This window comes from Dipodomys spectabilis, unplaced genomic scaffold (genome assembly GCF_019054845.1).
Source record: "Dipodomys spectabilis isolate Male_0828 unplaced genomic scaffold, ASM1905484v1 ptg000042l, whole genome shotgun sequence".
In the NCBI taxonomy this organism is placed as follows: domain Eukaryota; kingdom Metazoa; phylum Chordata; class Mammalia; order Rodentia; family Heteromyidae; genus Dipodomys; species Dipodomys spectabilis.
The window spans coordinates 15,636,978-15,653,073 of NW_024870719.1; the positions used below are offsets into that span (position 1 = coordinate 15,636,978).

Here is a 16,096-nt window from a genome sequence, read left to right on the forward strand (position 1 = left end):
CCATATTTTCCTCTTTAAATTTATCCTTTTACACGAAAACTTAAGAGAAAAATGCCTTTAAGCTTCTTAACAATTTTCATTCACGAGAAATAAAGGAATATAGCTGTTATAGCACTGTAATTTATAATCCCCCAAGATTCTGCTCTGTAAGTCACATATTTCCTGGGTGTGTTGGCAGGTAGGACAGAACATCGATATAATGCCTGAATTCTGGAATCATTCAGCCTGGATTCAAATTCTGCTACTTACAACTATTTATGACTTTATAACCTCTCTGTGCTCTGAGTTTGCATTGAAAGATGTATGAATTATAAGGTTTAAATGAGAAAATGCTTGAATGATTTACAGTATGTGGCTAGTAGTTAGTTTTTGGTACATTTTAATAAGAAAGTATTAAATGCAGTTTTCAAATTTAATCATTACACTCTGGCTAATGTATGAAATTTAAAATGTTGGAATTATATTGGTAATTATATCTTCCTCTTCCTGATTCTTTTCTTCATTTCACCAGTCTTTATTATCTACCAAGTAGTCCAGAAATGAGAGAAACAAAGATACATAAGAGACAGTCTATGGTATTGAGTTACTAGAGCCCAGTGGAAAATTCTAACATAAACAATTGTAAGTGAAGGTTGGTTTGTGTTAGCATCTGGATAGAGGAGCTGTGGGGAGGAGGTAGATAGACAATGAGGCTGGCAAGGTAATTTGGAACCAAATCTTGAATGTGTAAGGGACTGAGACTAGGTCTGAGACACTGGATTTGGGTACAACAGAAGTCAAAATCATGGAGTAGATGAGTAGAAGAGGATACAAGCCAATGATGTTTATTTATTCAAGACAAGAAATTCAAGAATAGTTTTCTTGCTTCTTCAACTTAAAAATGAGTAAGCCAAAATGAAGACAAGTCTCTCTCTAGAGTGAACAAACACTGTCTACAGTTAAAGCCATCTGGGATGAAGGCGGCTTGTGGCTACAGCAGGATGAACACAGCATCAGGTTCCAGATGTGCTGGCTGGTCTGATGCAAACCTGTTGAAGCTGGCTCACCTGAACTAGGCCTGGCAAGGTTTGTTAGTGGGAATCTGAAAATGTGGTCTAAGAAAGGAATAGAAGACAAGTTGGTGGACAAGAAGATGGGCTAGTACCCTTAGGGGAGGAACCCGAAGGTGTAACTTCTCTAAACATATAAAATTCTACTTATCAAAATGAGTTCCAAGAAATAAAAACATGTTTTATGTTGTCAGTAGTGGTAGCAGGTTTTTTGCTTTGGGATTTGTTTTCCTCTTAGAAGGCATAAAGGGGAATACAGAAAGGGAAGGAGGAAGAGGGAACAAATGCAATCATGCTATTGAGTATATATCATGTGCAAAATACCTTATGTAACTTGTGGGCAGTGATGGGAAGGAGAAACAAGGAAAGTAAAGGAAGGGGTGACATTGTCCAAAAATATATATATTCATTACCTGACATTAGAAACTGGTAGTCCCTCTGTACAACACCTTAATAATAACAATAAAATTATATTTAAATTAAAAAAGACAGGCTAGGTCTTCTGGACAATGGCTAGATGGGGATATGCTGGACAAAGGGATGACTCACATCCCAAGCAGGACAGTATAAGCATAGATAAAACATATATAATAAAAATAATTTTTAAGAAGCATAGATAAAAGATACATGATCAAATAATGTACCGTGATGGAAACTATAAGAAGTATGTTTTGAGTGGAGGGCTCCCAAAATTATTCAGCAAGGAAAAATTTGTGGAATAAATTCTAACCTAGAGTATAGGTTAAAAACAAAATAAATTCTTGAGTGTTTACATAGCTCTTCAGAGGTTTCTTGCCTTTGGAAACAAACAAAATTGATTACTTTCAGAAAGTTGATTACAGATCCACCCTGTCCAGCCTATTATCCAGAAAAGTAACATTGGAAAAATATATTGAATAAGAGTTGTTTTAAATAAAAATTACCTTAAGACTGTCATGTAACTAAAAATAGTTGAAGAAATCAGCAAATAGACCAATGAAGGCTACCAGTGGTAAATAGGTAGTTAATATTAAATCATTAAATAACATATGATTTCTTCTTTATTAAAGCAAAACTGCCTATTTTTATTTATAGGACTGGTATGTACTTTTCTAGGTAAGCATAATACTCCAGCAATAATGTCTAGTATTAATAACATTTGGAATCTTGAGAAGAGTGAGAAATTAAATTAGAGAAATTAAATTAAATTCTTATATTCTTACTGAGCTTTGCAGATTGTTACAGAAGCATAATTGTGTCCAAGCTGACTGATAGTGAACTTAGTTTCTGGCTTCCCAATCTCTGAACTTTGTTTCACCAATCTCTGGACTTTGTTTCACCTCCCATGAAATCCTCTGTGATTAACTCCTTGAGTTTCTATTCTTTACTATGATTTTTAAGTGATTATTTAGAATTATTTAGTTAAACCTTTAGCATGGAATGAGTTTTACCCTCCTCTGGATGCCAAAGTTATATGTTGAGCATCTCTACCATGAAAATCTGAAAGGCTCCAAGATCCAAAGTGTTTTCAGTGTAAATGGAAAATTTCACATCTGATTTTATGTGATGAGTCCCAGTCAGAACACTGATACACTAAAAATATTGTATGAAATCATCTTCAGACTATGTGAATAAGTATATATGAAAGGTAAATGAGTTCCATGTTTGGGTTGGGTCTTATCTGCCAAGATAACTTGTTATTTAAGTAAAAATGTTCTCCAACCCCAAATTCTGAAAACATTCTGGCCTCAAGTATTTCAGATGAGGGTTACCCAAACCTGTATACACATACTGGAACTTCATTTACATATCTAGGTGAAGAAAAACTCAGTTATTATATTGCTGGTAAGAATAACTTCCACCTGTACATTATTTGTAATTATCTGGTAGTAGATGACAGTGAAGATATTTTTTCAGTGCTATTTGGCCTACAATTATATTTAATAGCATCATTTAATTCCATATATAGGAAAAACAATTACAGCTATTTCAAGGTGATATCAATATATTTACTGGAGAATTTGAAAGCAATAGAGTTATCAGTGACCATGTTAGCTTTCTTATGAAAAAGCAAATTTGTTTGCTTAATAGATCTTGGTGTGGTGTTCATATTCTTGGAAACTAAACCAACTGAGTATTCTCTCTGGCCCAATGAGCACAAGGGCCACCTTCTTTGAAGACACTTTTCAGAGCTACTGTGAACTACACCCTTTATACTCTGAAAAGAGAAAGTAAAGTATTCTCTAATGGGGAGGGATGAGATTTTTGTATAGTCTTTGTTAACCAATAAGACATTCACTTCTGTTTTACATCAACAGTTCACAGCTATGCTAAATGAAGATCAGAAAATTATAAACATTTAAACAATTTTCTCGAAACACTTTCATAACTGCAGGTATAAATGGTTTCCATGGTTGTGGTGGGTGGGTGGGAAACACAAAAAGGTATGAAACTTGTCTAGTCCAGGGAGTAACTTAGCCATGTCAGTTCTGAAACCTAGCCCTCCCAGCATCTAGCTCTTTCACTGTGTCTGGGTACAGAGGGGAATAATTTTCTCCTCTGTAACATCCTCCTTAAAATGTGTGTTTACATTACATACAGAATATTCTGATTGTGCTACAGGAGAATTAAAAGAATTTTTTAAAAAACTGGACATAGACTACCTCTTATACCATAGGCACATATAGATTATAAAGTATCTACTGCAGGTACATAATCAACCAAACATCATTTCAATGACGGGCTAATACATTTGGCTACAAAAATACTTGGTGAAACACTACCATATAACTAAACAATTATTCTTTCCAGAATACTTTTTAAATAAAAGTATATCAACTGATAGTTTATTTTAATAGGTTTAAATTGCAAATCTTCTTTTAAAATAAGAAGAAAGAAACAACATTTGAGAAAAGATATAGAATGGATAGTAAAAAGGAAATGCAAATCTTCTAAACAGCCTCAACATAAAGGAATCATTACAATATATTACTGACCCAGGGATTGATAAAAATACAACAAGAATTCAACAATAATGTTAGAATTCAGAAATGAAAACTGCTTAAGATCATAGTGACAATAGTAATTACAACTGCCTATTTGTAAATCCTAAAAATGTAGCTCTTTGTTATCAGCCTGAGTTGAATAAAGAACTATAGCAAATACTAGTACTAAAATCTGCTGCTGGATATTTGTAAGGCCATCTCATATATTATTATTTTTCCTGGGTTTTGAAGGTCACAAATAATCTAAAAATTTTAATATTATATCAGCTGACAAAATTAAGATACATTTTAACCAGTTGTTTTTAAGACTAGTTAACAATATACTGCAGCCATATTTCCTTGAATGGGAAAGATGATGATGTATACCTAAGAGAATGCTAGTCACAAGATTTTTTTCATCTAGAAATGATTAATATGGTGGAATGTAAAACTTTCAGGTCTCCTAACAGTCTGTGTTGATAACTAACTGCCCAACCTTGGGAGAACTAAGTAGAATTCTTGGTTCTCTTTTGTTGTGAAGGGCATAGAAATTCTAGTCCATACATGTTTGTAGTGATATTATTAATTATAATTATTAATTAAAATATAGACTGTAGAGAAAATGGAGTGTTAACACAGTGATTGCCTTATTAAGGAAATAAGGCTGGGAAATAAAGTTTGTTGTTCATCTGGCAGATGACAATTGAATATTCAAACCTGCCATCTTTCTGCCTTATTCTTCTAGGCAGTTTAATTATTCTGCTATAAGTAAACTGAACAAAAATGAGGTCTACTTACTTTGGGGAAATGTGAGAAAATGGGGAGATCTAATAGTCGTATAGCCATCTTATCGAATATGTCTGGGTTTTAATATTATTCTTTTTAATCAGACAACCCTGTCAACCCTACAGTATTTACTCATAACTAGCATTATGAAACAAATGAATTAATATCTCAAGCCTCATAGGGTTGAAAGGTGCCTTTTGATCTTAATGGATATAGTTTTTTTACACTGTGGTTTGATCATCCTAATTAGTATGTAGTACTAAGCACTTCACATAGACAAAGTGATTAATTTCTCAGACGCTTTTTAATGCAAAGACTATAGTTAGCAGTTGGAGAGTAAAATCATAATATGAAGAAAAATTGTGAACTAAAGTTTTGCAAACTTTCAGAAATGTCATTGTTTCGTTTTGTTTTTTTTTAAAGAAAAAACAGTGGTGTATGGTTATGACTTAAATACATACCAAAGGAAGGCCCCAGCTGTGGTAATATCGTTGACTAGATTATAAAGGAAAATACAAGTGACTGTAAACATGGGTCACATTTAATGGGGACAGAGTTGAGAAAACCTCCAGTGATTGATTAAAATAGTGACACTCCTCCCTTCCTTTGTCTGGGAATAAATCATCACTGTTACTGCTTAACCCCAGGGTTAGCATCCCTCAAAGCTAGCCTTTCTGGGCTCCACGGAGTGCTGGGAAACTCTTCCTGGGCCACATCAGAGGCCTGTACATCACCTTCACTGCCTCATTTTTGGGTATAAACTCAGTGATGTAAAGCTAATTTCTTGACAATAATCCCAGCCTCTACCCTGCTCTCCACACTTCCAGCTAAGTGGATTATTTAAAAAGTCTGCTGGGTGCCTGTAGTCCTAGCTACTCAGGATGCTCATGCCTGTAGTCCTAGCTACTCAGGATGCTGAGATCTGAGGGTTGTGGTTCAAAGCCAGACAGGGCATGCAAATCTGTGAGACTCTTATCTCCCATTAACCACCAGAAAAACAGAAGTAGAGCTGTGATTCAAAGTGGTAGAGTACTAGCCTGGGGTGGAAAAGCTCAAGGACAGTGCCCAGGCTCTGAGTTCAAGTCCCAAACAGACAAAAAATAAAAAGTCATAGTTAAACAGCACATCATAGCAGAGTGGTTTCCTTCTTTCTAAGCAATCTAGGTATCATACTATAAAGATCTATTTCTTCATGAAGCTTCTATCCTTCAGGTGGAAGTGGGAAACAGATAAATACAAAAATAACATAAAGCTGGGTTCCTGTGTAGTTCATGCCTGTAATCCTACCAATTTAGGAGGCTGAGATTTTAAGATTGAGATTCAAAGCCAGCCTAGGCAGGAAAGCCAGAAGTGGAGCTGTGGCTCAAGTGGTAGAGTGATAGCCTTGAGCAAAAATGCTCAGGAACAAGGCCCAGGTCCTGAGTTTGATCCCCAGGATAAACACATAAACACACACACACACACACACACACACACACAGAGTAACAGAGTAACATGATAATCCACATATGTGGTATCATTTCAGAAGGATACAAAATCAAGCAGGGCTGAACTAGAGGATGTCTGAGGAAAGATGGTGACCACTGCCACCAGCCAAGTAGCCTCAATCCAGATTGCTCAGCTCTGAGCACAAATGGGAAGAAGCCAGGTGAGGAAGCCACTTTGGCCTAGGCATTGGGAAAGATTTAGACTTCCCCAATAATGAAAGCAACAATCAATGCAAAGGCCCTAGGGCAGAAAGATGTCTGGTTTTGCTTGAGCCAAGAGGCATAGTGTAGCTGGAACAGAGGGAATGAGTGGGAGTCAAAGAGGTCTCTGAGGAGGCTGAACGTTCACAGAACTGGTCTGAAAAATACATAGAGCTATTAGCAGATTTTGAGCAGAGGAGGGGCATGACTTCAAATGATATGAAAAACACTTGACCAGCTGTGGTGGAAACCTTATCAAACAGACCACAAAGGTAAATCCAGTAACAAGTGTCCCAAAGTTTGCACATACAACTATTGAAGGAATTAAAAGGTTGAATCCTGAAAACCTGGAGTTGTGGATGAATGACAGCCTGCTTGGCTTTCAAACAGGAACAGCACAGAAAACTCTAGCCCTGCCACTCAGATCCGCTTCTGGGAGGGTCAAGCCTGGAGCCTGCAAGCCACGTTGCTATGGCGACCACAGGAGGACCCCCCCCCCCCCCGGCCCCCTCTACACTCATGAGCCTTAGGCACTCCAACCTGTGTGGCCTCTGCTGGGAGCACCAGGCCTGGCCCAGTTCGAGCTCATCAGCATTCTGCCCATAGCAACACCGCGTCCGCCAATCCAGCAGCGACCGCCCCCCCTGCAGTCCGCGCGACCCCACCTCCCTGCCCGCCCCCTCCACAGGGGGATTCAGTCCCGAGGGGCCTTGAAGCTCGCCTGGCAGCCTTCAACACTGGCGCGGCTCTGCCCAGCAACGCCAGCGTTTTGCCCACATTCTGGCGGCGGCCCTGGGCTGCAGACCCGCCGCGTGGAAGGGGCGCTTGCTCTCACAGGCAGCGATCCCCCCCCACCCCAGGAGGAGGCGGCTCCCCCTAAGGCATCCCCGCAACAACTCCCTGGGAGACATTCAACTTTCCTATTCCCCGAGGCTTCCTGCAATGCACCAGACCCAGGAAGGCGGACTTGGATGGCACCTGCATTGCGCCCCCGCTGGGAAAGGGGAAGGGAGGGGAGGAGGGACTCTCTGGTGCAAAAGTGAGGATCCAAGTGAGTTGCGGGGGGCGGAGAGGAGGGGGGGCGGACACTCCCACAAAACTCACCTTGTGCAGTTTCCACATAGCCCCCAGGGCCTTGACTTCGTGGCTGGAGTGTTTGCCCTCCTCCAAGCACTGGTAGCACACGGGCATTTTGCACTGCACGCAGTACATGCTGTGGTTCTCCAGCTCGTGGTCGGTGCAGGTGGACACCTTGCGCGGGCTCAGCCGTCGGCTCACGCGGCCCTGGGCCGGCGGCACCAGACGATGCTTGGCTAGAGGCCCCCGGGGTGGGTGGCAGCGCAGGCGACAAGGGTCGCAGTAGAAGACGTCGCACTGTTCGCACATGACCGTGGCCTCCTTGGGCGCCTTCTCGCAGAGCTGGCACTTGAGGGCCGCGGCTTTGCTCTGTTGGTAGCGGTCGATCACCCCTTCCAGGACGCGGTTCTTGGGGAAGCCGCGGAGCCCCCGGTCATCCAGGATGAGGCTGCGGTGGCACTGGGGGCAGGTGATACAGGAGTTCCGAGGCACCGGGGCCAAGGCCGGTGACAGGTGGGTGGGCGGTGGTGGCATGGCTGGCGGAAACACGCGGACGCCGTTGGGAGACTTCTGGCAGGGGGTAGTGGGAGCGCTGGCGAAGCCCCCGTAAGAACCGTAACCGCTGTCCGCCTCGCTGTACAGGCTCATCTTGTCTAGGTCCAAATAGTCATAGTCGGAGACCCCCGAGCCCGAGGCCCTGCGACTCTGGGGAGATTCGGATTCCGGGGTCTGTACCAGGATGTTGCGGGCGCACGCCTGACATAAATTGTGCGAGCAGGGCAAGATGATGGGCTCCCGATAGAAGGAGCCACACACGGGGCATTTTAACTCTTCTTCCATCTCTTCCATGAGGACTGTGGCTGGCAGCTGAGGCTGCAAGCAGCGAACGCCTGAGCTGGTGAGGTGGCCGGAGGGCCGGTCGTGTCCACCACAGCCGCGGCCGCCTTCCCGCGTCTCCTCTAGGCGCGGACTCCGTGAGGCTCCAGCTCTGAGAGCCCCGGAGCTGCCGCGCCGTGCTCCGCTCCCGGGCCGCCCACTTCTGCCCTCTTGGTCCCGCCCAGCCTGGCATCCGAGGCTCATTGGATGACGGGCGAGAGAGCAGAGCTCTCATTGGCCATTTGCCCTGTCTGTCTCCTCTCTCTGCAGGCCACGGTGGGGCGCGGGGTGGTGGTGTTGGTGAAGACGGAGGCTGAGCGCAATCTTCTCTGGCGGCTGCAGGATCTTGGGAGGGGGCTGGTGCGCGGGGGCTTGGGGAGTCGGGAAGGCGGAATTAGGCGGGATGATTCATTCCTCTCCCTGCTTCCTTCCGACCCCGGGTATAGTCAACTTCGGAGCCGAGGGTGTGCGAACCACCCCCCCCCTCGCTGCGAGGGGGCTGGCGCCTGTGCGCCAGCAGTTTGCATTTGGTTGGCAGCTCTGGTCTCCGCGGCGACCCGCCGTCGACGAGCGCTGCGCCCGCCGCCGCGCGGAGGACGCCCCCTTCTCCTTCCGCCGCTGGCAGCCCGCCGCCTGCCGCCCCCAGACCTGGGCTTCCGCACGGAATTTGGGTTTTGCTGCCGCTGCACCAGTTCTTAGAAGGGGGGTGGGGGTGGGGGCGGCTGCCCCGGTCCCGAGGGGTGCCCGCAGCCCGGTATCTGGGTGTAGGCCCCAGAAGAGGCTCGGCCCCTTCCTCCCTCAGCCCCTGCACGTTACGAGATGCTGCTGTGGAGGAGCTTTAACTAGATAACCCGTGGTCCAGGCTCAGCGATCGTCCCTACCGGTGCCACCTGCACTGCATGCTGTAGATTGAGGCTAGGCTTGGAGACCTCGACTCTGTGGTCGATGGTGCTTCCCTTCCCTTCCCCCTCTCAGCTCCAAGCCAGGCCCTCCTCTTGCTCACCTGGTTGACATTCACACGGTCAGGTCGGCAGGAGCACGGGTTCAGTGGAAGCGGGAATCATTTGTCCATTTCTCGGTGCCTTCTAGTTTAGTAATTTAGCTGGGCGAGTGAACCACCGTGCATCTTGCGGGAGTTCAACGATGGACTTCCCAAACAGCAGTCCTAATGTCCAGGGCCTGATCATCTACCACAGGTTCCAGCAGAAGAAAGTCTGTTTCCAGCTCTCTGAGGTGATATTGATTGGGACGGAAGAGTTCTTTTTTTTCTTTTTTTTCTAAGTGTTATTATAGGGGGTGGACAGAGGGGTGACAGTTACAAGTCAGTCAGATAAAGAGTACATTTCTGTTTGGACAGGGTCACCCCTTTCTCCCTCTCTCCAGCTTTTCTCTCCCATTGCTAACCATAAGTTGTACAGTTCATTTTCAACATGGTGTCTAGTGAGTAACACTGCTGCATTTGTTTATCTTTGTTCCTCCATTTCTGTGTGGGAGGGAGGAGTTCTAAGTGTTCTTCCTTATACCAAGCAGTGTCTTTTTCACTCAGACAACCATTGCTGGAGATAATGGGTCCTGCATCTTTGCCAAACCTGTGTGTGAGAGAGAGAGAGAGGAGGGGGGGGGGAAGAGGGGGGGGGAAGAGGGAGGGGGAGGGAAGACAGCGATAGAGAATGAATATGAACATCATTGGATCAAGTGACATTCCAAGGTAGTAATTTTTTTTTGAAATAGCACATGGCTGATTGCTGAGTGATTCATGAAAATGACAAAATTTTTTCCAAGTTAGAAGAAATTTTTCGAATTTCTATCTTCCAGAAAGAAAACTTGATTATATGCAGCTACATTTATAATTGTAAAACACTTTATTGCCTGAAGAAATGTACTTTCTACAATCCTACCCTTGGAAATATAGTACAATAAACTGGGTTGCCTTTCCAATATCTTTTTCAATTGCAATGAAAACATTACTTGATTATTTTGTGTGGGCAAAAAACCCCACTCCATCGTTATTTAAAGTCATGTTAATAATAAATTCTACACAGTTTATTTCTAGCTTGACTTTTAATTAGTTCAGACAGGAGAATCCAAAGGTAGAGGTAGTCTGTTCAAAGACCTAACATTTCTTCAAGTATGGTTGGGATATTTACTTTGCAGGACACATCCAATTTAAGAGACTCAAGAGGATTCATTTGTATCATGTAGTTAGGTATAGAGAAACTGTTAGAAAGAAGGATATATAGGAGTTAGAATCTTTGCTGTCAAAGTGGTTACTTGACATGAGCACTGCCATTTTTAGGATAGCGACCATCTTACGAAAAGCAATTTTAGTTAAGTCTCATCTTATTATAAGAATTGTTTTTCTTGGGGCTGGGAAGGTGGCTCGGTGGTAAGAGTGCTTGCCTTGCATGCATGAGGCCCTGGGTTCGATTCCTCAGCACCACATAAGCAGAAAAAGCCGGAAGTGTCACTGTGTCTCAAGTGGTAGAATGCTAACCTTGAGCTAAAGAGCTCAGGGATGGCGCCCAGGCCCAGAGTTCAGGCCCCACGACCGTCAAAAAAAAAAAAAGAATTGTTTTTCTGGGGTCTAGAGGTGTGGTTCAGATGGTACAGCACCAGCTGAGTAAGAATTGTTTTTCTGGTAAGTTCCTGCTTTGGCAGGTTATCCTGGTTTTGGTTGATTGCCGAGATAAACTTTTAATGCTTTTCAAACTAGCCAGTCACACATATTGTGAATGTAAGTTCTTACCAATCAGGACAAAGGGCAATAATTTGTCAGAGATAAAACCTGGGCAGACTTCCTGCCCAGAATTTGCTCACTTGGAACCTTTGCAGAGTTCCTCCTACATGATACCCCAATAACCTGAGACATTTCCAACAGGTACAAAACATTACAAATATAAAATTGAACATTAATGGTTAAAATATGCCTATAAAAGATGTTTCCTCGGGCTGGGAAGATGGCTCAGTGGTAGAGCGCTTGCCTTGCATGCCTGAGGCCCTGGGTTCGATTCCTCAGCACCACATAAGCAAAAAGAAAAAAGCCGGAAGTGGCGCTGTGGCTCAAGTGGTAGAGTGCTAGCCTTGAGCTGAAGAGCTGAGGGACAGCGCCCAGGCCCCACAACCAGACACCCCCCCCAAAAAAGATGTTTCCTCAACTTTCTGTTGAAAATAGAAACATCACACTCAACATTAGAAGCCATATTCACCAAAAGACCTTGGTCACTAAGTAAATACAAAATATTTTTGTATTTATAAAAATATTTTTACACATGTGTTAGAGAATCGTAAGTGTTAGAGCCATAATCAGCACTGTACAATATTGTTGTTTTATTTTTTTCTTTTACATCTAATGATACTGGCCTTAGGAGAGAATGTAAAAAGAAAGAATCATTTCTTCTCTGTGTTCATTTTTTTTTGTTGCTGTTGGTCTGGGGGCTTGAACTGGGCCTGGGCTTTGTCCCTGAGCTCTTCAGCTCAAGGCTAGCACTCTACCACTTGAGCCACAGTGCAACTTCCTCTGTGTTCATTCTTGAGATCCAAAGAGACTATTGTATTAATGATCAAGTATTGTGGTCAAAAGCAAATAGGAAAGTAACTTCATATTTCACTGTGAAACATTCATTTTTAAAAATGGAAAAGCTGCTAGTGAATTTGTGTATATGTGTGTGTGTGTGTGTGTGTGTGTGTGTGCTGATACTGGGGTATAAACTCAAGTTCTGGGTATTGTCACTAAGCTCCTTTAGCTCAAGACTAGCACTTTACTGCTTGAGCCACAGCTCCACTTCCAGCTTTATAGGTTGATTGGAGCTAAGAGTCTTACATACTCTCCTGCCTGGGGTTAGCTTTGAACTGTAATCCTCAGATCATAGCCTCCTTGTTGCTAGAATTACAAGTGTTAACCACTGATCCTAGGCTGCTAGTGTATATTAAATTTACTCAGCTCTTGGCTAAAGAATAGCATTTGGGGGAATAATAGTAAGTTTCAAAGGATAATGAAACAATGCTGCAACTCAACATGATTGAGATTATTGTTTATTCACTGATGAACAACAAAGGAACAAACTTTCATATGTCTGAGTTCAAATTCCAGCCTCAATCAGTATTTGATTTTCAGTAATTACTTAAGTGTTTTTTTCTCATTCTGTTTTTTAGTCTGTAAAATGGGGGGAACTGTACCTACCTCTTCTAACTATAGAGACTGAATCTAGTAATGCATATAAATAACAAACTTGCTGCCAGAATGGATAAATTCTCAATAAATAGCATTTTTAAAACAGCTCTCCTAGGAATGATAGATTTAGCCAATCCATGACCAAATAGGTCTAACAATTAAATCACCTCAAGATACTTCATAATATGTCAAATATAAGGGGATTGATTGTGTTGTAAATCTGTATTGCCAATCAGGCTGTTTGTAAATGCAACACAACATTCTACCATCAGACATTCCCTTTAATTATCTTTTCCTTTGAATTAAGTGTAAGGGCTCTGCTAACAAGCAGAACTCTTAGACAGTGATAAGCAGAGTTCAACTAATAAGAGTAACAGCTCACCTTGCTGGCTCAAGGATACAATGACTTGTGGCCAAATGCATAGAAACCCATGAAAATACGGCAACTTATGTTTTACTTATTGTTGATTTTCTTTGTTATTTTATTTTATTTTTTAACTCTGGGCTTGGACATTGTCCCTCAGCCCTTCAGCTCAAGGCTAGCACTCTACCACTTGAGCCACAGCACTACTTCCGTGTTTTTCTGCTTATGTGATGCTGAGGAATCAAACCCAGGGCCTCATGCATGTAAGGCAAGCACTCTACCACTGAGGAACCTTCCCAGCCCTCTTTGTTATTTTAAATAAATAATGGCAATAGTGAATTAAGAGGGGTTTTGCCCACTTGGTACTACTAGAAGATGACTTTGTTTAAATTCTGAGGTATATCTAATTGTAAGTAATCTATTACTAATGTTTTGGGAAGGGCAGATGGGAGAATCAGAGGAAAAGGGAGGCTTAATAAATACTATGAAAAGATAAGATAGTTGGAAAGTAAATCTTGTGACCTAACAGGAATCTTGGTAAGTAACAGAAATCCTAAGACAAAGAAAAGACAGAGATTAGAAGGACAACTACCACTGGAAAAAAATATTCCCTAAAGGAATATATGATGACAGTCTAAAAGAATTTTGGAGTTATAGATGACATGAATAAAAAAAGACCCAAATGTTTACAGATATAAGTCTTGAATTGAAGAAATAATGAAACAGCTTACAAGCTCCTAGATAGACAAAAAACTATCAACAAAAAAGAGGGCTGCGAAGGTGGCTCAGTGGTAGAGTATTTGCCTTGCATGCACGAGGCCCTGTGCATGAGGTTGTCGTTCAAGTGGTAGAGCACTTGCTGTGAGCTGAAGAGCTGAGGGACAGTGCCCAGGCCCAGAGTTCAGGCCCCATGACCACCACCAACAAAAAGAATCAAATTGGTAATGGATTCTATTATGCAAACTTAAAGAAGAAATAAATTTGTAATTTACTATGCTAATCAGGTTTCTGATACTGGGACAATACACCTGAAAAAAAATCCCTCCGAGAAGGAAAAATTTATTTTGGTTCATGAACCTAATGAAGAAGTTAGAGCCTCATGAGCCAATCATTTCCCAGAAGATCCAGTTCTGCACTGAGGACCAAGCCTTCTATGATCATGTCGGGGATTTCAGATCCAAACTGTAACATCTACTCAATGTAAAAGAAAGGATCCTGCCTGGTGCCAGTGGCTCATGCCTGTAACCCTTGCTACTCAGGAGGCTGAGATTTGAGGATCACAGTTCAAAGCTAGCCCAGGCTGAAAAGTCTGTGAGATTTTTATCTCCTGTAAACTACTCAGAAAAAGCTAGAAGTGGTGCTGTGGCTCAAGTGGTAGAACACTCGCCTTGAGCACAAAGAAGCTCAGGGATAGTGCCCAGGCCCTGAGGACTGGCAAAAAGAGAAAGAGGGGAGGGGGAAAGTATCTTATTTTGTGTCTATAACAATACTGTTATCTATAAGGGATAATTTATAATGATCTGAAATATATTGGCTCACAGTCTGGAAGACTAAGATGTCCAAGATCAAGATACCAGCACCTTGTGCAGGACTGCTTGCTGCGCCATCCTCATGTGTAAAGGGCAAAAAAGGTAAGAGAGAAGACTTGAATGAGCTAGACTTTTCCTTCTTGAGGAACTCACTTCCTATAATAGCATTAATTCACCTGTAAGTGCCCCCTTGACCCAAATACCCTTAAAAGTTTTACCTCCATTCATGACATTTGTTGATCAAACTGCCCAAAGCATGAATACATTCAAATCATAGCATATCTTAAGTATTTTTAATGTTGGCTAGTCAATAGATCATTTGATTGTCCAGTCAAAGAAAGATATTTATTTGAGAAAACACAGTAGTCAAATATTTTGTATGAGTAGAATATTGGAGTAAGAAGCGTGTGTGTGTGTGTGTGTGTGAGAGACAGAGAGAGAGAGAGAGAGACGCATGTGTGCTGCCTACATACACACACAACATTCCTGGGGCATATACAAGGAACTGGCTTTCTTAAAAACACTAGGTGCCGGGGATTGCTTTGCTATGTCTGCAGAGTTTGTTTTACTTTCTACCAGTTGACCTTGTCTTGTTTTTATTGTACTCTATTTTTACTGAAATTTTCCTTGTTTTTTGGACTATTGTAACCTTATGTTACCTCTTGACTTCTGACAGTATATATTAGGGAAAGTTAAGAATAAACGGTCTGCAGTCTTGAGCTGCAGACCTCTCGACCCCATCCTTTGTCTTATGTCTTTTTTTTCCTCATCCTCGTCCCCTAATTCAGGATTCCCTTTCGTTGCCGGCAGGCTCCAGCAGGGGGGTAGAGAGGGGTTAATTGGAAATGAGAGTGCCCTTGACTTTCTTGCCCAGGCTGGCTTCAAACTGTGATCCTCAGATCTCTGTCTCCTGAATGGCTAGGATTATAGCAGTGAGCTACTGGTGCCTAGCTTTGATGAAAGGATTTTAAACCAAATGAAAAACAAACCTTAATAGAATCCTAATAATGAAATAAATGGAGAGATTAGAGCATTGTAAGGATCTGATAGTGGGGAAAAAGAAGAAATGGGTAGGGAAGGTGAGAATTAGTATGCCTGAGTTGAAGAAATCACTTGGTATGTTTATGTAAACACGTAGGACTTAATAAAGCATGTATACCAAATTATCAACCATGGTTTCTCTAATTAGATATGCATTTATTACTTGATAATTTTTCAATAAACCTAATAAGCTTAACTTTTCCTTTTCTTCCTTGTAATCAAAAGGTGAAAATAAAATTTAGTTAGTTGTATTTTAACTATTTACATAAGCATTAAGTAGATTACAGATAGAGATAGAGGGCAGAGTAGAAGTTTCTGAGAATATATTTATTCTACATCCCCATCTTATATACTATCCTAGTAAGTCTGTGAGTGGTTATGTGTTTCTCTCTGTCTCTGTCTATGTCTCTATGACTTTTCCTCTCTTGCTTTCTTTCTATTTTGAAAGAGATCAATAGATAATGACACATATGATTAGCCCAAATACAAAGAACAAGGCGTGAATATGTACATTTTAATGCTGTTTTTTTTTTAAACACTCAATCTACCCGT

General features: G+C 42.0%; 1 protein-coding gene across 25 annotated transcripts in view; it reads right to left on the minus strand.

Moving 5' to 3' along the window:
- Positions 1-8,531, minus strand: part of Trim9 (tripartite motif containing 9) — a 113,430-nt gene extending 104,899 nt beyond the window's left edge. For 24 of the 25 annotated variants that reach the window (XM_042677973.1, XM_042677970.1, XM_042677966.1 and 21 more), the window contains exon 1: positions 7,591-8,448. In XM_042677973.1, the coding sequence (XP_042533907.1) occupies positions 7,591-8,412 (822 nt within the window). In that variant the 5' untranslated portion in view covers positions 8,413-8,448. Of the gene's footprint in view, positions 1-7,590 lie in introns of all 25 variants that reach the window. The other variant, XM_042677948.1, reaches the window with a different exon arrangement.
- Between the last annotated feature and the right edge of the window lie 7,565 nt (positions 8,532-16,096).